The sequence below is a fragment of the Ambystoma mexicanum genome, chromosome 5p, assembly GCF_040938575.1.
Source record: "Ambystoma mexicanum isolate Mex_15411 chromosome 5p, UKY_AmexF1_1, whole genome shotgun sequence".
NCBI lineage: Eukaryota > Metazoa > Chordata > Amphibia > Caudata > Ambystomatidae > Ambystoma > Ambystoma mexicanum.
In genome coordinates, this window is record NC_090930.1 from 208,893,648 (window position 1) to 208,916,065 (window position 22,418).

At 51.3% G+C, this 22,418-nt stretch overlaps 1 protein-coding gene across 9 annotated transcripts in view; it reads right to left on the reverse strand.

Moving 5' to 3' along the window:
• LOC138480864 (phosphatidylinositol-binding clathrin assembly protein-like) overlaps positions 1–22,418 on the reverse strand; it is a 1,856,059-nt gene that overhangs the window by 326,008 nt on the left and 1,507,633 nt on the right. For all 9 annotated transcript variants that reach the window (XM_069612639.1, XM_069612640.1, XM_069612642.1 and 6 more), the window contains one exon: positions 6,678–6,798. In XM_069612639.1, the coding sequence (XP_069468740.1) occupies positions 6,678–6,798 (121 nt within the window). The remainder of the gene's footprint in view (positions 1–6,677; positions 6,799–22,418) is intronic.

Sequence of the window (22,418 nt, forward strand, 5' to 3'; positions counted from 1 at the left end):
ACCCTTTCAGGGAGGCATCCGTGGTCACTGTCTCCTGGTGGTCTGGGGTCCGGAAGTCCATGCCCGCCGTCAGATGCGCGCGGGTGCCCCACCACCGGCCCGCTCGGCGGAAACTCTCGTCGAGTGTGATCCTCTCCTCGAAGCCGCCCGTCGTTTGGATCCAGCGCGCGTCCAGGAACTCCTGCAATGGGCGCATCCGGAGCCTGCACATGGGAATGAGGTAGATGCAAGAAGACATCATTCCGAGGAGGGACCTGATGGACCTCACCCTGGCCGCGTCGGAAGCCAACATCCGCTGTACCTTGCCCAGGATGGACCTGGTCCTTTCCTCCGACGGGGAGGCCAGAAGGGACACTGTGTCGAGCTTCGCTCCCAGAAACAGTGCGTTTTGTGCGGGTACCAGGTGGGACTTGGCGTAGTTCACGGAGAATCCCATGTCCGTGAGAAGTTGGACGGTCCTTGCCGTGTGCTCCACGGCGAGCTCCCTCGTCTTGGCTCGGATGAGCCAGTCGTCCAGGTAGGGGTAGACGTGGATCCCCTCGCGGCGCAGCTGCACCGCCACCGGTACAAGGCACTTGGTAAATACCCTGGGTGCCGACCGTAATCCGAAGGGGAGGGCTTTGAACTGGTAGTGACGCCCTTGGACCACAAATCTGAGGAATTTTCGGTGCCCCTTTAGGATGGGAATATGGAAGTAGGCATCCTCCAAATCCAACGACGACAGGAAGTCTCCTTCCTCCAGCTGACCCAGGACGTGCTGGAGGGTGACCAGCCGGAACTTCTGTGCCTTGATGAACTTGTTCAGACGTCACAGGTCTAGGATGGGGCGCCATCCTCCCGTCTTCTTCTTCACGAGGAAGTATCTCGAGTAAACTCCGGAGCCCCGAAGCCTCTTTGGGACGAGTTCGATGGCGCCCTTCCTGAGCAACGCCTTTACCTCCAGGAGAAGCTGAGGGACGTGAAGCTCTCTCCTGGCCACGGGGGGGGACGCGCTGGCACCCTCTTTGAAACTCGAGCGCGTGGCCCCGGGCCAAGGCATCCAGCACCCAATGCTCGGTGGAGATGGACTCCCACACGCTGACGAAGCTCGCCAGCCGGCCTCCCACCGGGGTGCTTCGGTGGGGGCCCGACCCCACGGCCGGTTCAATCCTGTTTCGACGAGGCTTTGCCGCCTTGACCTCCTTGGCGGCGACGGCGGGGTCCTCCAGACTTGCCTCGTCCTCTGTAGGCCTCTTGAGACGATGAGCGGGCCGCTTGACGGTAGGTAGAGAAACCGCCGCCGGAACCTTTGGAGGCGCCCTTGCCTCCGCTGCTCCGAAAGGGCGTCCGTCGTTGCTGTAGAACCCCAAGGGCCCGGGCCGTCTCATTGTCCGCTTTAATGGCCTGAAGGGAATCGTCCACTGTTTTCCCAAACAGGTTGTTCCCATCGAACGGCATGTCCAGGACTCTGGTATGTACGTCTTGACGGAAGTTCGTAGCCTTGAGCCATCCACGCCGCCTAAGGCACACGCCGTTGCCCAACTGGCGAAACCCAGTGTCGGCGATGTCCGTCGCAATAGTGATGGCGTGGTCCGACGCCACCTCACCTTCCTGTAGGATCTCCAGGGCATCGATAGCCAAGGCGTTGGCCGCTTTAATCGTCGTCGCTGCAGACGAGATGACCCTGCGTCCCATAGCGTCCAATTTCTTTCCCTCGCCGTCAATGGGGAAGTCGAAGTGGAGGCCGCACCCCCCCCGCTTTCTTCCTGGCCGCTGCGGAGACAACGGAGTCCGGGGTAGGCTGCGCCCGGAGGCACAAGGGGGCCGCGTCCGGGACCCGGTACTTCTTTTCGTACCGGTCTCTTCTAGCTGGCGTTGTGGAAGGGTTCTTGAGGAGGGCGAGGCCCTCATCCCAAATGTCGTCCAGTAGAGTCACCGCGAGGACCGTCTTCCTCTTGGCTTCGCGCCATTGATAAAGGAATCCTTCCTTTTTCTTCTCCTCAGGGCAGAGTTGGAAAAGCTCGGATGCCCTGGCGATCATGGAGTGGAACGATCCAATCTCGTCGGGCGGAGAGGCCCTGGTGGGAGGTGACGATGGAAGATCCTCGTATACCTCGTCGTCCGTACCCGTCGCTGCCGTGTCAGTCCCCGTATCATCCCCTCGGGTGGACGGGGAGGAGGGCTGGACGGGTCGCCACAGCTGAAAAGGAGGTGGAGGGTGAATCCTTCTTTTCTTGGGAGGGGGAACACCCGAAGGTCCCGGTTCAGGATCCCCCGACGGGAGAGGCTCCTCCGTCGGCAACGGTAGTCTCGTCCTTATCTCTGAGCATAAGGACTGTATAGCCAACAAAATGGCCGCCGAGTTGTCTTGCGGCGCTGGCAGAGGGGAATCCGACGGGCGATCAGGGGCCCCGCCGGCACCCTCAACGCTGTCGTTGTCACCTGCGTCGGGCTCCATCCCGACGGGCCGGTCTTCATCCACGCCAAGGCCGTGGCTTAAGACCTCGATCAGCTCTTCCTCTGAAGCCGAATCTACGACGACGCCCTGCCCCCCCTTTTTCTTCCCCGCCGGGGATTTCACAGGGGTCCTATCGATGGGCACAAAAGAGGACTCCCTCCGAGGTGGCAGGGAGACTCTGAGCCCTGAGGTCGCCACCACTGGTGTAGCCTCCACCGGCTGAGCCAGGGCCGCCGCGACAGTATCGATAGAGGGCTTGGCCGGATGGATTAAGGCCTTCACCACCTTAGGTGCGCTCACCGCCTTATCCTTGAGGGGGGGGGACACTGCCTCGCTCCCCCTCCGATGGGGCCTTCGAGCTCGACCGGGGCCTCTCCAGGAGCTTCGCCGGGTGCTCGCCCTTCCTCTTACCCGACCCAGAGCGTTGGCTCGTGGCTGAAGGTGCCGGGGAGGGTGCGCCCTGCCTGGCGCCCGTAGAGCCCGACCGTTCGGCGCTCCCGGTGCCAGCGGACTCGCGGTGCTTGGCCTTGTGTTGGACCCCCGTCGCCGGGGCGTCCTCAAAGGTTTTAGAAGACCGCTCGGATTTCTTCCTTTTCTTCTCGCCTGACGGGCTCTTCCCTTCCAGCCAGTTGGCGAGGCGTTGGTGGCGGTCCTTCATGGTCCTCTCCGTCATATTGGCGCAAAACGCACAGTCCTTCTCCACGTGCGTCTTGTCCTCATGTAAGCAGTAGAGACAAAAGGAGTGTTCGTCCTCCTTAAAGACGTTCTGCAGCTGGCATCCAGGGCAGACCCTGAACAGCTTTCCGGGCGTCGAGCTTCCTTCTCCTGGGCCATGTCCGGGCCTGAGAAGCTTCTGGAGTCCTCGAAAACGTAGCTCGATGAAATCTTCACCCTTGAGGGGCGCAGACGAATCCGACACGGGTCCCCGTTGATCGGATGGAGAGTCGGTGGAGCTTGAGGCTCTTTTGACCGGAAAAAACGAAGTTTTGAGAAAAAAACGTGAAAAATTAGCACTAACGCTCGAGAGCAATAGCACGAGGATCCCAACACATGAACGTGCGTTAAAAATCTGAAGATGGCTGCCAGAGGCGGTGCTTAGGTAGAGGGCAGTCATTGGCTGTGGTCAGTATGACGCAGAGACCAGTGATTGGTTATTACTACGAAAGACAGATCAGAAACGAAACTGATACTGGTTTTTTTCTTTACCGAGGATTCCCAGCCTGACGACGGGGAATATTCATGAGCATGTGAATCCATGCCAGACCCCATGCTGGAGAAGTGGGACTTCACACACCGGTGGCCATCTTGGAATCGAAATTCCTGAGGTTTTTTGGCTGTAATTTAATTTCATTGGGGTTTTCACTTCCACATCATAGGAGGGTCAATTTTAGAGACTGGACCGAAGATGACTCCACGGCGTGGATAACAGCCTGATCAGTACATGCATCAAGGCTACTGATCTGGCTCTAGGATACCAATATTTGGGCACCAAAATTGGTTTGTCAAGATACTATTCAACAAAAGGAAAAATTAGAAAAGTGGTAGTAAAACTGTGGGGCGCAGTTTCCAGGTGTGTGCGAATCCGCCAGCTTGAAAACAAACAGCCAATCAGCATGTGAATGCTCTCTTGCAGCAGAGAGTACAGCCTTTCTCTCTGACGTCCCATGCATCTACAGTGTGAATGGATCTATGGAACCAGAGGGTAGAGGCTATTTACTTCCTCTGGCACAGAAGCAAGCACTTTGGCTTCTGTCTGCTTTCGTCTGCCCATGATGAGAGTGGATGTAAGCACATAACCTGGCAGCATCTCACCCACCATATAGGCAGTTGGGTCAGACAGGTTATGGGCTTATAGCGGTTGCCTCAGTCTAGCTCTGAAGAAAGGAAAAATGGGGCGTGAATAAGAGTGAAGACAAAGGGGTAGTGTAACGCTCACCTGATTCTCGCAGAGGCGCCGGTCTTGACTGGGCGACTACCGTATCTTCAAAGGTGATGTGTAGCACCTGGTTGGCTCTTTGGGCTGGACCTCTGTGCACTGTATGCCTGACGTGTAGAGTAATATGTCTGCAGATAGAAAATATGGGGTTAATGAACTGGGGTTATTGGGATGTCCCTATCTCTTTCCTCTTCTCCTCTCCTGTAGACCCCCAAAGGTTAACGCTCTCACCTTAGGTAAGTGAATGCCGAGCTCTCCATCTGCCTCGGGGCAGGGTGCTGTAACCAGTTTCTTCACTGGATAGGTAGCGCAGGCCTCTTGACTTCAGAGGACTGCTGTCCGTCGTTTACTGCACGAACGGTAAGTTTCGAGTCATTCAAATGTCTTTAAAGTCTTTAGTAATGATGTCTCTTGTTTTGCAGGGTTCCGGCGATGGCGGATGACGGGCTGAAGTGAGTTGAAGATGGAGCCCGTGTGATGAATAGAAGCGCCTGGAAGCACGTAAGTAAGCGCTTGTTGCCTGCTTCACTATGCGCTCTAACTGTCTTTTTATTTTGCAGGTACGAGTTCGGAGCGGCTGCAGGGTGCCGGAATACCCACTGGATTAGATGTGGAAAGGAGTAATGGCACGTGAGTATTAAAGTTCCCCAATGTCTTTAAACGCACCTTGTTTTGTCTTTCAGATGCCGGAATGCAGTGTGAAGACCTCCGGAGCGCACGAAGAGTAGGTAAGCCTTTGCCTTTCAGATGCCGGAATGCTAACCTGTTCTTTCTTGTCTTTATAGGTGTTGCTGAAGACTGGATTCAGGATGGTAAGCCTTTGCCTTTCAGATGCCGGAATGCTAACCTGTTCTTTCTTGTCTTTATAGGTGTTGCTGAAGACTGGATTCAGGATGGTAAGCCTTTTTCCTTAGGCCCTGGACCGGATGCAGAAGACACGATGAGCGTTCTGCTGCAGAGGTTGCAGAATAACGCAAAGCAAGATTCATCCACCGGGTGTGGTTTAAATAGCCTCCTGTAGTGCTTAGGTGTCTCCTTCCACAGCCACGCCTAAGTAAGAAAAGAGTTCCTGGTAAGAAAAGAGTTCCTGCCTTCCAGAAGAGTTCCAGTGTTCTGAATCTAGGGAGTGGCTCCAGCCCCACCCAACAGGAAAAGTAGTTCCAAACAGAAGAGGATCAGAGGCTCAACTGGCAGGCAAGTAAGCAGCATGGTCTGCTGAAGGTAAGTCCACCCAAGCATTATGAGCCCGGCGCTTCCAGCGCTGGGACTGGGCATATTTATGAGCCTGGTGCCACTGGCGCCAGGACTGGGTCCAAAAGGTCCCAATTGGGACTGGTTGGCACTCGGAACCTGGGTTATGGATCTGCTTCCAAGGGAGTTGGGAAAACCCTGACCTTTTGGAAGCAGAGATCATGACAGGTAGGCAGAAATTGATGAAGAGGAGGAGAAAAAACTAAAGGGAAGAGTGACAGCACAAGACAGAGCGAAAAGAGGAGTAGACAAGAGCGGCATGGCACAAGGCAGGAAGAAGAGAAAAAAATAGAAGGCAAAAAAAAAAATAACGAAGGAAAGGGAAAACACAGGAGGCATTTAAAACGAGACAATATAGAAAGGTAGGCATATCTTAAATCACGCTCATTTGGAAGCTGTTCATTTTCCTGGCTCCTCTTCACTTTTCCAACAAACTAAATGCCTCTTAAGTCTCTCTATCCACTCATCCGCCAAATCTAATTTCACTCCTTTCGGAGGCTCAACAATTTGAGATATTAGCATGATAGTGGTTGCAGGTGGCTTGCTCATCAACCACATTCCATAACTAGAGATATGTAGTCTGTTCACTACGCGCGCGCTGCGCCACCCTTTCCCCACCCCCCAAGGTGCAAACATGGCAACACGTTGCCTTGCATTTGAGAGAAGCTATTTCTTGCGTTCTGGGATTTGTAGTCCTGGATGTATAATGTAAACTAGGATTGTATAAGCTTCTCTTATTTGAAATGGGGTATGATGGCATGCATGTGAGGGACAGATCCTGGTAAGACCACTAATTTCCATGCGGTAGCCTCCTCATTCGGTATAGGGGCCAGGTGTACACTTTTTTTGCCAAGGGTTCGGGCTTAAAAAGCAAGAAGTCATTAGAAAATGTCATCAGAAATAGAATGTATTGCTAATGGTTGGGGCACGAGTCTATGTAATCACTGGTTCTAATAAAATATGAAACTAAAATGATATAAAACAACAAACACTTTTTTGCAAAAGGTAACAAAATATTTGTTTGCTGGGCAACTGTGCCATTCTTTTTCTTACCATTTGTGGAATAGGAGGAACTGAAGCGGAAGTCCATGTTGTGGACGTACTTGTCCTGGCATGCCAATTATTTCCCCCTGTAAGCTTCTTTTCTGTAGGCTGATTCCACTGCATGTCAGATCTTTAAAGACAAAAACAAGATATACATTTGCCCATTTTGACAAATAAGTTAATTAGTACATTGTGCAACATTATGACAATTTCTACTCACTGCTGTATGTGGAAAAACAATGCAGTGGCTACTCTACTAAACAAGCCAACCGTTCCGTCTGCTGTATGGTGAAACATTTTCAGAGTTCACATACAGACACTTAGGCAGATATGCTGAGCGTTAAGCAGAAGAATGAACGAAAGACAGAAAGAGGATGTATGAATGAATGATTATGAGGATTGATAAATGAGTAAGGGTATGCTGCTGGAGAGTTGAAAGTTTAAAGATATCTGCTAAGATGGAATTTCAGAACCAGCTCTGTAGGTGCGTTTTGAGATGCCAACTTAGTCTGTGAACATGGTGTAGCCAAACTCAAAGTAGCACACGCTGAGCATTAAGACAGACTTTGGGAGCTATGGGCTTGTGTGCAGAAAATTAAACAGACAGTAAAATAATACAATCTAAACAGTGTACAAACCTATACAATTTATTAGACCAAAATAAATGAAACTACTGAACTCAGTTCAATCAAGTAAGGCAATGAAAGTGAAAATAATAATGCATTAAAACAAACCATACACCCGTATTAAATATTTAACCAACTTTAGCTACCTTCCCTATCAGGTAAGTAGGCCCAATGCCTAAACTGAGTAAATGTTCAAGGTATGGTGTGGGAGCCAAAACGTAGTAAGTTTCATAAGCTGCACAAGCTTCCGACAGGTTGGTAAAAGATTGATTAAAGATGAAGTATTAAAGCACCTTTGGGTTTTAAGGGTACACGCTCAACACTACCACACTAGAGATAACCCCGGGGGAGAGGAGATCCTAGGAAATAACTACCAATCACAGCCAATGAAGAGCATGACAGGGAGTGGATCTTGGGCCAATACAATCCCTGTGGCAGAAGTCAGGCATGAAAATAAGTAAGTACAATTGCGCCCCATACTTTGATTTTCCAAGTTACTAACCCTGGGGTATTCAATCACTTTGGGCACTTAATGCTGCTTTTGGACCCATCGGCAGAGGTCCAAGGATTCCATGTGAAGAGGCTTAAGACTGGCGGTATTGGGTACGTGTAAGCGGAGGTTCAGATATCCAGTTCTGGGATGGCACCTACAGATTTGCAGCTGGACAAGGCAGGACAGCAGCCACAGCAGGTTCCACAATGTGAAGCGATCTCCAGGACACAGCAGAAGCAGGGCAGCAGTGAACAAACCTCAGTCAGGGGTCAATCGGTGGAAATTATGGATGTGGTAAAGATTCAGCTCCAGGAAGGCCATTCTTCACCGAGAAGAGCAGAAACAGAAGTAAAGATGATCTTAGGCCACCAGTGGACAACCTGCAGAGACCCACGGCTATGCAGAGAGGCCTTTTCTTTAGATGTCTTTGGATGGGCATACCACAGGACGGTCCCATTACACTGTCTACATCGTTCAGCAGCAAGCTTCATGGGCAGGGCAGAGGACTGGTTATTCCCACCAGTCCAAGGTTTGAAGCACCTTTTACTGTGCATGTATTAAAAGCAGCAGAGCATCACCAAGGGAGGGCTTTAGCCATGTCCTTGGCAGAGGTGGAGCGTTACAAACTGTTAGGTAGAATTTCCATCTTGTATGCAATTCTCCCCACTTAGTAAATCCCCAACCACTTTTTGCTTGACTATTAGATTTTTGCCCGACTCTCGTGAGTGAACCCTTTAACTCCACTCATTTCTTTTTTTCTGTGACTTTGGGAACCCTTTTTGGTTTCTCTTGATTCCTCCATCTTTTTGTGGCATCTGCATTTTACTATTGCAGCACACAGCACCTTATGTGCAGTCTTGCTGGAAGCCCCTTGACCCTCCCTCTTTGGTTTTCTTTTACATTCCTGTGATGACATCACAGGAATGGGGGGATATTTACCAGGATAGGGGGATATTTTGTATCCTACTTATGCTTTTCTTTTGTGAAATCAGCACACTTCACCTTATGTGGAGTGCTGAGAGGACACATTGTGTCCCTTTTCTCACTTAATAATAATTGTTAATAATTTGGCACTTATATAGCGCTACGAACCCTCAGGTATCTGAGCACTGCTTATTATTGCCCACGGTGTGTGGTGCTCATTTATCGACCTCGGAAGAATGAAAGGCTGAGTTTGGCCCCGCCTGGATTCAAACCTGCGTTAGCAGACTCTGCACGGATGTAAAAGCGAGTGCTCTACACGCTGTGCCACTTGACCGGCTAACTTCACCTGTAACTTTATAGTTAGAGTGGTATGTTTATCTGAGTGGCTGGTGGCAGATATTTTCTATCGACTTTTGCCAATTTTGCACGCAGGCTCCTTTGTCTTCGACAGGCTCCTATTGAGAAGCCTGCCCGGAGGGGCCAGTGTGTCTGGGAGGACAGGAAGCTTGGAGGAAACTGAAAGTCCTCAGGTCTTTGTCCTCCAGTATTTCTGCTTAGATCCACTTGCCTGCGTGTCGCTTTTGGACAGCCACCACCCGAAGTTTGAATGTTGCATGCGTGATGGTTAGCTGGGTTCCCGCATAAAAGGTAAGGGTATTGATGCTGATGCTAGAGTCGACCACTGGAAGATCAATTCCGAAAGAAGAGGATCTTTGCAGCTATCTCCAGCGACTGGCAAAGCCGACTAAGTGACCACTGCAGCTCCAACCCTCTCTTATGTCAGACAGGGAAGATCCAGACCAAACTACTTCCTCCCTTGGACTAGTGGGCCTAACTGGTCTCGAAACCAGCTAACATTTGTGCCATCCCACAAAGTGCTGTGACCTTTCGGCCTGCAAAACCCAAATAACCTGAGACCTCTGTCACTGCTGTGGTGCATGGTCTCGTCCAGCACGGTTCCGAATGCAAACTTCTGGGCATCTTTCTGGGTTTACAGAGACTCCATCTTGATCATAGAAGTCCCCTCAGAAGAGTCAAGGACAGAGTGAAAGAAAAAAGTCTGCCGGGTGACCATTGCTGCTACAAAGTCTGTGCTGAGCCTCCACAACCAAGTGCTGCGAAGATCGTCTGCTGGGCATTCCTGTGACTGAGTCGGACCATCTACTCCTGCCAAAAGTTCCTCCTCCAGCCAATAAGACCGGAGACCTGAACCGTAGTTGCGGTCATCTTCCTGTGGGGACCTGCTGGTGACATTGTTGTTCTTCATCACAGAAAGTACTGTCTGACTGCAGGTAACTTACCTGGGCAGGAGTTGTGTTGCTGTTCACTAGTCCTGAGCTTCCCGAGTCACAGTGGGGTGAACGATCCAAACATGTTCTCCAGGCCTCCGTCCTGGAGGCTGAAATCCGTCAGGTAGCTTATCTAGCCCCCCTGAACCCTAATTCCATTACTTACTTGTTACGAAAACGCTTCTTCTGATATTTGACAACTTTGACAGTGTCTTACTTCATTTGTTCTGGCGCCCAAGGGTCCCACAGTGTCCCCATCTAACTTTTGAGACTCTCATTCCCAAGATAGGATTGCACTCCTAAAGATAAGGTTTTCCTTAAATTGCCTACATACTAGTATTGCAACTAAATGTGGGGGTGATGAATGATTTGCTAAACTGAAGCTACTCTTTACTTAAAGGTCTACTATTGAACTGAATATTGCAACAGCACATATTTTATGTATATGTTTATCTGTGTGAGCTAGTTTTACTTACCTGAACTGTAGTGATTTTAACATTGTCCAAGTATATATAATAAATAACTGTATTTGTATAGAAATTGAAGTTACCCACCGTATTGACTAACGTACTCCTAGTCCATAGTCCCCTTTTCTCCATACTGTATGGCCTCCCCTCGCTAGGGATGGGAGGCAAGGCAGAACCTTTTTCACCAGAAAAATCATATTCCCCTTTAAATTTAGATGCATGCGGGGGCACTGCCCTGGGAGCATGGACTCCCCTGACTCCGCCCACCGGCGCCACTCCACAGTCCCTTTTGACACATCAACAATATTAACATTGCCTAATGACACCAGTTTTATTAGGGTGGGGGGGGGGGGGAGGATGGTGGGACGTATGGAGGAAAGGGTACTATGGAGTAGGAGTATGTTAGTCACTACGGTGAGTAACTTATAATTACTCCTACGGCCTGTCCCCTTTCCTCCATATGTGTGGGCAAGTACAACTGAATGTAGTCTCAGGGTGGAGAGGTGCTCTCTTAAGGAAATAAGTTCCTTAACACTGCCTGACTAAATGATGTGTCTGACCTGGATCAGGCATCCAAGCAGTAGTGCTTGCTGAAGACCGAGGGTGCAGCCCATGTAGCTGCCTTGCTGATAACCTGCCACAGGACAGGCCTCTGGAAAGCAACCGCCGTGGCTTTAGCTCCGATTGCATGGGCATGCATATTTGCTGGAAGAGGTTTTGTGCTGCCCCTCGTACGCCTCCTTGATGGCCGTAACCATCCACCTTGCTATGGAAGCCTTGTAAGCTTGACAGTCAGGCCTTCAGCCACTAAAGGTGACAAAGAGCGTCAGATTTGCAGAAGCTCTTGGTCCGATCCAGGTAGTATCTCAGCGCACGTAGACAGTGCAATGCCCTCTGAGCATTATCCTTGGGGTCCGCGAAGAAAATTGGTAGCACCATCTCCTTGTTTAAGTGAAAAGAGGAGACAACGTTAGGTAAGAATGCAGGGTGAGTTCTAAGCACCGCCTTGTCCTTATGAAAAGTACTATAAGGCCCTGAAGCCACCATCGCCTGGATTTCACTAATCTGGCATGCCGAGGTAAGGCCCACCTCGAGGGCCGTCTTAATGGTGACTAGCCTGATGTCCGCGGATGCCGTATGTTAAATCGTTTATGCGCAAGGGCGCCCAAGACCACATTGAGGTCCCACAATGGGTGCGGTTTCTTGATAGGCAGTTAAAGCCTAGTCAGGCCCGCAAAGTGTCTTTTAACCAGCGGATTAAAAGATGAAAATACCTCCTCCGACTTCCTGTAAGCTCCAATGGCCACCAGATAGGTGCAGCATGTGTCTACCTGCACCCCTAAATGTGTAAGGTGCGCCGAGAAGAATAGCACGTCGTTCAATGTGCAGGTCAATGGATCGACCTCCCTTGATTCCACCCAAATCCTAGTCCACTTGCTCTTCTACTGGATTCTGGTAGCATCGCTCCTAGCCCCTTGTAGAATATCAATGTTGATAATTGATATGGACAAGTTTGGTAGTCCTCTTTCTTTTGGGTGAGGACCAGAAATCAATTATATTTATAAGGGTTCCACACTTGCTACCCTCCCTTGCACTTACAAAGGTGTGACCATTTTCATACCATACAACAAGGCAGGAAAGAGGAGTTTTCACTACACCTTATGCCATGATGAAAATACATATTGTACTTATTATTTTGTACAAAAACATTTCATAATGAAAAGCACAGTAAAAATACATTCATTATTGTGTACCCATGGGGAGTAGATTAAAGCGATGCAGATTTCATCAACACCACCCCTTTTAAAACATTTCAGGTGGGAAGTTGTTTGTGCAGTTAGTATTGGATAATGGGGGCAGGTATTATATTTTGAGCCCCTGGTCTACTTTAGAACAAGGATAAAATATTGTCCTATCATGTGTCAACACATATTAGTGTTTCTAGGTTCACTTAATAACGCCACGTGTACAGGTGATTTCTAATCATGTAGCTTTGTGGACCCCGTCTTCAGGACTTTTTTTTTTCTTTTCTTGTACACATTCATGCCACAAACAACTGTTTCATATCCATTTTATTTCCGGGCGAATACAACTGTAAAAAAACAAAAATATTTTTGGTTACTAAGAAAGGGAATTACATTTTTTTTTTTTTTAAAGGCAATCCCTGTCTAAATGTATGGTAGATTTGTCACTAACCTTATATTTCTTGTATATGATGCAGGGAGCCCTTTCTCGCGGGCCATCAAGTGAGTGAAATTACACACTTCATTCTTCAATCTTATGCATCCATATCATAGTTTCCTGTTTATGACTGACACAAAGGTACAAAGCCGATTCTTTAGAATCCGAGCATTGTTTTACATATTCTTTATCAATATTTTTTTGGTAAGTATCTTTTACCTTGTTTTTCAATGCGAGAGGTAAATGCGCACGCGGTTTGCGTTGTTAATTTTTCTCGTCTCTGTAGATATCGCATTTTTGTTGTGCCAATATCATTTCACTCGCTCTGCATTTGTATCTGCAAATGAGCCATTGTTATTTTTATGAGCTTGTGTCATTGTATATTTTCTAAGAAAGGGCAGATTTTATTGTTGTGACAAAGAGTCTAACTTACTTGGTCTTGCGTACGAGTAGCTGCCAGCGTTTCCTCTGCATCCTTCTTACTAACCACGGGGATCGGGGGGTCATGTGATGGGCGTTTTTACCCTCCTCGCGTGGCGACGTCATGACGTCACATATTTTACGTCCGTCCGCCATCTTTCAGGTACTATTGTGCGATACAGGTGTATAACCGGTCCATTAGTTTTCTGGCCGTAATACCTAAATTGATTCCATTAGTTTAATCACTTACATGTAATTAAATTCTTTGTCATTCATGGAATCAGAACACAATTTTAGGCTTCCCTATTGAATCTGTTCTTCTACATCATTGGTGCTGAGTCTTTTTAGACACCACAAGGGAAGTCTTATCTTGGTTTTGATTCACAGATAATGGTTAATCATCCGGATGTCAATACTTTATCTGTGTGAAACGTTAATGAATGAATAGACCCCAGTCAATGGCGATATTTAGGCCATCTTTTACAGAGTTTGGATGGTAAATCCATTTTTGTTCCAATTTACATAATTGCATATCTCGGTCGCGGCCACGAGGATGTGCTGGGACAGTTTCAATAACAAACCAAAATATGTCTTCTTGGGTGTGGTGTGCCTTCGTGTAATGTGCCACCAATGGTTTGTCTATTGTGGCATTTTTTACACATGACCGGTGCTCACAAATCCTTTGTCGCACCTTTCTTTTTGCTTTTCCTATATATAACAAACCACAGGGGCATTTTTTGCCATAGATTGCCCAGTTTGTGTTGCAGTTTGTGAATGATTTTAGGCTCCATTTCCTTCCTTTTAAATCTATATCTTATGTTACCTGTCAGTCGGCACGCAGAGCAATTGAGGCATTTAAAATCGCCGATGTTAGGGAGAATTCTCTGTTAAGGCTAATTACCCAAACCTAGTGACTCCCCCAGCAGCTTTGCTGGATTTTTGGGGTTTATTTTATTCTCCTGCTAAGAGTGAGACTCTTTTTCTCCCACTCTTAGACAGGATTTGAGATATCCTTTGACTTTGTAATGTGTTTTATGGGCCATGGGGTCTTTTACTCCATAGGGTTTCATGTAGTTTTTGGTAAGTGTGTTACACAGCACCCTTAGTGCAGTAACACAGGGGTGTCATAGTGACCCCCTAACATAGACTCCATGCCCTGGGGCTGACTACTGTCTCCCAGGCCATGTAAAGTCACCATTGACTTTACTAGTCTTAAATTGGGAACAGAACCAGTACAAACCATCATATTGTGGAAGTATTGGTAGGGGTAATTAGATTGCCCCTGGGTCTGTTTTTCGAGGGGGCACTGTGCAGTGCCCCCTCATCGAGTTTCTGGCTGGTGGCAGTGGTTACCACGCAAAATATTCCTTAAGAATATTTACTATAGGATTTTCCCATTCATTTTAAACGCACCACTTTTTTGGTGCAATGTTAAAGATACCGCCAGATTATTTAATATTTACTCCCCAGTTGGGTCTTTTTGCCAGGACTCGGTTTTAAAATGGCGTTTGTGTTCGCCTCTGTAACTCCAACCCAAGTCGAGCCCTCTGTTCCACTTTTTGGCGGGCTTCTCCACAGAAGCCTCCAAAAGTGGTGCCGCTCTGTCTGGGTCTACAGGATGTGTGGGGGTGGGGGGGTTTAGGCACCCTGGACTGAGTTGCCTCGGCAACTCAAGTCGCACCTTTGTGTGATTAGCCCAGTGGTGAGCCGCCCGGCTCACCACTTAGCATGTTTAATCGACAGCTAGGACTGATGAATGGGGGTTTTCTGCATAAAAGCAGGGCTTTGGGGACTGGAACTTCAGAAGCCGCCACAGAACCAAAGAATCCGAAGAGGGAGAAGCTGAGCCGACCTGCAACAACGACACCACCGGTGGAGCCCTGCGGAACCGCCTCACCACTTCTTCCAACGACAGAGGAGATCTTCATCCCGAAAGGTCTTCTTCCTTTGACTGGTGGGGATAACCAGTTTGCCCGCCTTTTCGCCTTCCCGGATCATCTCGTGGCCGCCTTGCCTGTGCCAAGCACCCCGGCAACCAGGACACCACGTTTTACCACTACCGCGAATAATAGGGTAGTACCTTTTAACCGAGAACTCCGCGGCTGGTTTCTTCCCTGGCAGTGCAACGACCTTCAGCTTTGCTCCACCTCGAGATCCCCTCTTCCTCTGGACGACGCTGCAACTTGCACCCGCTGCCAGGAACAACTTCCCCCGCTGGAGGATTCTCTCCACTTTCAAGGTACTGTGTCCGCCTGGCCTCCCTCGCAACGGTCTGTGTGGGGTGTCTCTTAAATCCTCAATTTACCACTTGGGTTGGCCCTAGGCTGGCTAACTGAACTTTTCTCAGCTGAACTAATTCCTTTGTGAACTCCCTGCAAGACTTTTCAAGCCTTTTAAACTGTGTGATCTTGGGCGGATTGGTGTTCTACTCTCTCTAAGAGGGAGCCTGGCCTCTGAACCTTTTGCTCACAAGTAGACTTTGACTTTCCGGCCTTGCTGGGTGCTTCTAAAGTATTAGTGTTGTGTGCTTTCCAAATTTCTGCTTTTTCCCTCCCTTTTTCTGATAACTTATTAGAGTGCCATCTTTAGTTAAGCGCTGACCTCTGTCTGAAAATAAGTGGTATTAACTAAGACTAGTCTAATAAGGAAGGAACAAGTTACTTAACTGTAACTGTTGTTCTCCAGCATGGGTCTGGCATGGATTCACATGCTCAAGAATATTCCCCGTCGTCAGGCTGGGAATCCTCGGTAAAGAAAAAACCAGTATCAGTTTCGTTTCTGATCTGTCTTTCGTAGTAATAACCAATCACTGGTCTCTGCGTCATACTGACCACAGCCAATGACTGCCCCTCTACCTAAGCACCGCCTCTGGCAGCCATCTTCAGATTTGGAAGCACGTGAAGTGGCAGTATGACCAAGTGAAGAGCCGCAGAGGGGTAGGCGGGAGGGTTCGCATGTGAATCCATGCCAGACCCATGCTGGAGAACAACAGTTACAGGTAAGTAACTTGTTCCTTCTCCAGCATGGGGTCTGGCATGGATTCACATGCTCATGAATAAAGAATACATAGCAATACACACATGCACAACCACAGGAGGTGGCAAAGGCTCAACATTAAGCATTACATCAAACTCAACATTAAGCATCTTACCTCCTCACCAGGCTCACCTCAGGCGAACAGGTTGCGCAGCACTGCTTGGCCGACCCTGGACTCCTCCCTGGAATCCCGATCGACGCAGTAGAATTTCGTGAAGGTGTGCGTCGACCTCCACGTAGCAGCCCTGCATATGTCCAGCAGGGGCACACCAGAAAGGAACGCTGTGGTAGCTGCGATCGCTCTGGTGGAATGGGCTCTCGGACGGCCAGGCAGCGGTCGGTTTGCCAACCGATGACAGTACATGATACAGCCGAGAGCCATCTGGAAATGGAAGCCTTCGAGAGAGCCTTCCCCTGATTGACAGGTCCAAAGTTCACAAAGAGTTGTGACGTCTTCCGAAAACACTTTGTGCGGTCCACGTAGAACTTCAGCGCTCTAGCCACATCCAGCGAGTGCAAAGTCCTCTCAGCCGGCGACGAAGGCGACGGGAAGAACACAGGCAACACCAAGGGTTCGTTGAGATGGAAGTCCGACGGTACCTTGGGCATGAAGGAGGGGTGCGTCCTGAGCACTACCCTCGTGTCGTGAAAAGTCAAGTACGGGGCCTTGCAGGAAAGGGCCTGGATCTCTCCCACCCGTCGTGCGGAGGTGATGGCCACAAGAAACGCTGTTTTCCACGACAGAAACTTCAACGGGGCCGAGTGCAGAGGCTCGAACGGAGGTCCCATGAGCTTGGTCAGCACCACGTTGAGCTCCCACGCCGGGGCCGGCGCCTTCACCGGCGGGAACGATCTGAACAGTCCCTTCATGAACTCTTTCACCAGACGATGAGACCACAGGGACGACCAGCCCGTGGTTCTGGTGTATCGGGAGATCGCAGCAAGATGAATCTTGATGGACGCGTGTGCCAGTCCAGCTTTGGCCAGCGTCAGCAGGTACGGCAGTACCTGGGGAGCCGTAATCCGTAGAGGGTTAATCTTCTGTGCGTGGCACCAGACAGAGAACCTCTTCCATTTGTGTCCGTAGCATTTAAGAGTCGAGGACGCCCTGGCCTTTGCAAGAACCTCTCTGCAGTCGGCCGGTATGTCGTATCCTCCAAACTCTAGCGCTGCAGGAGCCAGGCCTGCAAGTTCAGCGATTTCGGGTCGTGGTGGAGGATGGCGCCTCCTTCCCTGGAGAGTAGATCCGCGTCCACCGGCAGCTTGATTGGCGGGGACGCTGACAAGTCCAGAAGGTCCAGGAACCATATCTGCCTCGGCCACGCAGGTGCGACGAGGATCATCCTGCACCGTGACCTCTTGAGCTGGTTGACGAGCCGGATTAGCAGCGGCAAAGGAGGGAACGCGTAGAGGAACAGGCCCTCCCAGGGGAACGAGAAAGCATCGCCCATGCTCCTCGCCTGGGGAAACCTGCTGGCGAACCTCCGGCACTTGGAGTTCGTCGCTGTCGGGAACAGGTCGATCTGGGGTGTGCCCCACCGTCGGAAGAGGCGATCCACTAGATCCTGCCGTAGTTCCCACTCGTGGCACGAGCGCAGCTCCCTGCTGAGTGAGTCGGCGATGGTGTTTTTTATCCCTGCCAGATGAAACGGCACCAGAAACATCCTTTGGGCGACTGCCCAATGCCACAGGTCCTGAGCCTCCTTGGACAGTGCTGGGGACCTGGTTCCACCCTGTTTCCTGATGTAAAACATGGTGGTGGTGTTGTCGGTGAAGATCCTGACCACCTTGCCCTTGAGGGACGGAAGGAAGGACCTGAGGGCCCAGAACACTGCACGGAGCTCCAGGACGTTGATATGGAGGGACTTCTCCGTCAGGAGCCAGAGGCCTCTCGCGTGCAGATTTTCAGAGTGCGCTCCCCACCCTTCCAGGGAGGCATCCGTGGTCACTGTCTCCTGGTGGTCTGGGGTCTGGAAGTCCATGCCCGCCGTCAGATGCGCGCGGGTGCCCCACCACCGGACCGCTCGGCGGAAACTCTCGTCGAGTGTGATCCTCTCCTCGGAGCCGCCCGTCGTTTGGATCCAGCGCGCGTCCAGAAACTCCTGCAACGGGCACATCCGGAGCCTGCACATGGGAATGAGGTAGATGCAAGAAGACATCATTCCGAGGAGGGACTTGATGGACCTCACCTTGGCCGCGTCGGAAACCAACATCCGCTGTACCTTGCCCAGGATGGACCTGGTCCTTTCCCCCGACGGGGAGGCCAGAAGGGACACTGTGTCGAGCTTCGCTCCCAGAAACAGTGCGTTTTGCGCGGGTACCAGGTGGGACTTGGCGTAGTTCACGGAGAATCCCAGGTCCGTGAGAAGTTGGACGGTCCTTGCCGTGTGCTCCACGGGGAGCTCCCTCGTCTTGGCTCGGATGAGCCAGTCGTCCAGGTAGGGGTAGACGTGGATCCCCTCGCGGCGCAGCTGCGCCGCCACCGGTGCAAGGCACTTGGTGAATACCCTGGGTGCCGACCGTAGTCCGAAGGGGAGGGCTTTGAACTGGTAGTGACGCCCTTGGACCACAAACCTGAGGAATTTTCGGTGCCCCTTTAGGATGGGAATGTGGAAGTAGGCATCCTCCAAATCCAACGACGACAGGAAGTCTCCTTCCTCCAGCTGCCCCAGGACGTGCTGGAGGGTGACCATCCGGAACTTCTGCGCCTTGATGAACTTGTTCAGACGTCGCAGTTCTAGGATGGGGCGCCATCCTCCCGTCTTCTTCTTCACGAGGAAGTATCTCGAGTAAACTCCGGAGCCCCGAAGCCTCTTTGGGACGAGTTCGATGACGCCCTTCCTGAGCATCGCCTTTATCTCCAGGAGAAGCTGAGGGACGTGAAGCTCTTTCCTGGTCACGGGGGGGACGCGCGGGCACCTTCTTTGAAACTCGAGCGCGTGGCCCCGGGCTAAGGCGTCCAGCACCCAACGGTCGGTGGAGATGGACTCCCACACGCTGACGAAGCTCGCCAGCCGGCCTCCCACCGGGGTGCTTCGGTGGGGGCCCGACCCCACGGCCGGTTCAATTCTGTTTCGACGAGGCTTTGTCGCCTTGACCTCCTTGGCGACGACGGCGGGTTCCGCCAGACTTGCCTCGTCCTCTGTAGGCCTCCTGAGACGACGAGAGGGCCGCTTGACGGTAGGTGGAGAAACCGCCGCCGGAACCTTTGGAGGCGCCCTTGCCTCCGCTGCTCCGAAAGGGCGTCCGTCGTTGCTGCAGAACCCCAAGGGCTCGGGCCGTCTCAGTGTCCGTTTTAATGGCCTGAAGGGAATCGTCCACTGTTTTCCCAAACAGGTTGTTCCCATCGAACGGCATGTCCAGGACTCTGGTCTGTACGTCTTGACGGAAGTCCGTAGCCTTGAGCCATCCACGCCGCCTAAGGCACACGCCGTGCCCAACTGGCGAAACCCAGTGTCGGCGATGTCCGTCGCAATAGTGATGGCGTGGTCCGACGCCACCTCGCCTTCCTGTAGGATCTCCAGGGCATCCGCCCTCTTGTCGTCCGGTAGGAAGTCCAGCAGGGGAGCCAGTTTGTACCATAGCTCCCTGTCGTAGCGGGCCACGATAGCCAAGGCGTTGGCCGCTTTAATCGTCGTCGCTGCAGACGAGATGACCCTGCGTCCCATAGCATCCAATTTCTTTCCCTCGCCGTCCGGTGGGGAAGTCGAAGTGGAGGCCGCACCCCCCCCCCGCTTTCTTCCTGGCCGCCGCGGAGACGACGGAGTCCGGGGTAGGCTGCGCCCGGAGGCACAGGGGGGCCGCGTCCGGGACCCGGTACTTCTTCTCGTACTGGTCTCTTCTAGCCGGCGTCGTGGAAGGGTTCTTGAGGAGGGCGAGGCCCTCATGCCAAATGTCGTCCAGTAGAGGCACCGCGAGGACCGTCTTCCTCTTGGCCTCGCGCCGCTGATAAAGGAATCCTTCCTTTTTCTTCTCCTCAGGGCAGAGTTGGAAAAGCTCGGATGCCCTGGCGATCATGGAGTGGAACGATCCAATCTCGTCGGGCGGAGAAGCCCTGGTGGGAGGTGACGACGGTAGATCCTCGTCGTATACCTCGTCGTCCGTACCCGTCGCTGCCGTGTCAGTCCCTGTATCATCCCCTCGGGTGGACGGGGAGGAGGGCTGGATGGGGCGCGACGGCTGAAAAGGAGGTGGAGGGTGAATCCTTCTTTTCTTGGGCGGGGGAGCACCAGAAGGTCCCAGTTCAGGATCCCCCGACGGGAGAGGTTCCTCCGTCTGCAACGGTAGTCTCGTCCTTATCTCTGAACATAAGGACTGTATAGCCAACAAAATGGCCACCGAGTTGTCTTGCGGCACGGGCAGAGGGGAATCCGACGGGCGATCAGGAGCCCCGTCGGCACCCTCGACGATGTTGTCGTCACCTGCGTCGAGATCCATCCCGACGGGCCGTCTTCTTCCACGCCAAGGCCGTGGCTTAAGACCTCAATCAGCTCTTCCTCTGAGGTTGAGGCCGAATCTACGACAACGCCCTGCTCCCCCTTTTTCTTCCCCGCCGGGGGTTTCACAGGGGTCCTATCGATGGGCACAAAAGAGGACTCCCTCCGAGGTGGCAGGGAGACTCTGAGCCCTGAGGTCGCCACCACTGGTGTAGCCTCCACAGGCTGAGCCAGGGCCGCCGCGACAGTATCGATAGAGGGCTTGGCCGGATGGATTAAGGCCTTCACCACCTTAGGTGCGCTCACCGCCTTATCCTTGAGGGGGGGGACACTGCCTCGCTCCCCCTCCGATGGGGCCTTCGAGCTCGACCGGGGCCTCTCCAGGAGCTTCGCCGGGTGCTCGCCCTTGCTCTTACCCGACCCAGAGCGTTGGCTCGTGGCTGAAGGTGCCGGGGAGGGTGCGCCCTGCCTGGCGCCCGTAGAGCCCGACCGTTCGGCGCTCCCGGTGCCAGCGGACTCGCGGTGCTTGGCCTTGTGTTGGACCCCCGTCGCCAGGGCATCCTCAAAGGTCTTAGAAGACCGCTCGGATTTCTTCCTCTTCTTCTCGCCTGACGGGCTCTTCCCTTCCAGCCAGTTGGCGAGACGTTGATGGCGGTCCTTCATGGTCCGCTCCGACATATTGCCGCAAAATGCACAGTCCTTCTCCACGTGCGTCTTGTCCTCATGTAAGCAGTAGAGACAAAAGGAGTGTTCGTCCTCCTTAAAGACGTTCTGCAGCTGGCATCCAGGGCAGATCCTGAACAGCTTTCCGGGCGTCGAGCTTCCCTTCTCCTGGGCCATGTCCGGGCCTGAGAAACTTCTGGAGTCCTCCAAAAGCGTAGCTCGACGAGATCTTCACCCTTGAGGGGCGCAGACGAATCCGACACGGGTCCCGTTGATCGGATGGAGAGTCGGTGGAGCTTGAGGCTCTTTTGACCGAAAAAACAAAGTTTTTTGAGAAAAAATGTGAAAAAATAGCACTAACGCTCGAGAGCAATAGCACGAGGATCCCAACACATGAACGTGCGGTAAAAATCTGAAGATGGCTGCCAGAGGCGGTGCTTAGGTAGAGGGCAGTCATTGGCTGTGGTCAGTATGACGCAGAGACCAGTGATTGGTTATTACTACGAAAGACAGATCAGAAACGAAACTGATACTGGTTTTTTCTTTACCGAGGATTCCCAGCCTGACGACGGGGAATATTCATGAGCATGTGAATCCATGCCAGACCCCATGCTGGAGAATAAGGGATGTATGTATATTAATAGTGACTGTTTTTGAACTTGCTTACATAATAGTGCTGGAGTGTTTCTATAAGTGTGTCTTTAAATACATAATTATATACTTTGATACCAAAGCTCTGGTCAGTGTTTGTTTGTGCTACTGTATTTTAGTACCTATCTTGTATACTCTATATACTGTCTAACTCTTCTTGAAAGAAGTCTGGCTGCTCAGCCACAGCTACCAGGTAAATCTGGGTGGTACAGACTGCTACCAATTGGGTTTACTGCCAACACCTGTAGTCTTAAGCCTTTTGCAGTGGTCCCTAAGGGAACTGTACAGGTTTCTGCCTAACAGCTGATAACTTGTGGAAGTTCCTTGTGGAAGTTCCCATCAAGTTGTCTGTGTATGGGAGACTTTTTCTTTTGTAGTAAGGTATGTATGAACCAATCTGTCCCATACGTTCGGCATTCGCTTGAATGCGAACAGGGGTTTGTTCATTTTAAAATCTTCTGTTATCATTCCCCAGTTTTTTATAATCAATCTACGCAGATCGTGACTAATTGGAGAAAATGTGAACACGTGATTTTTTCCACTACAATTTTTGGTTGTTTCACT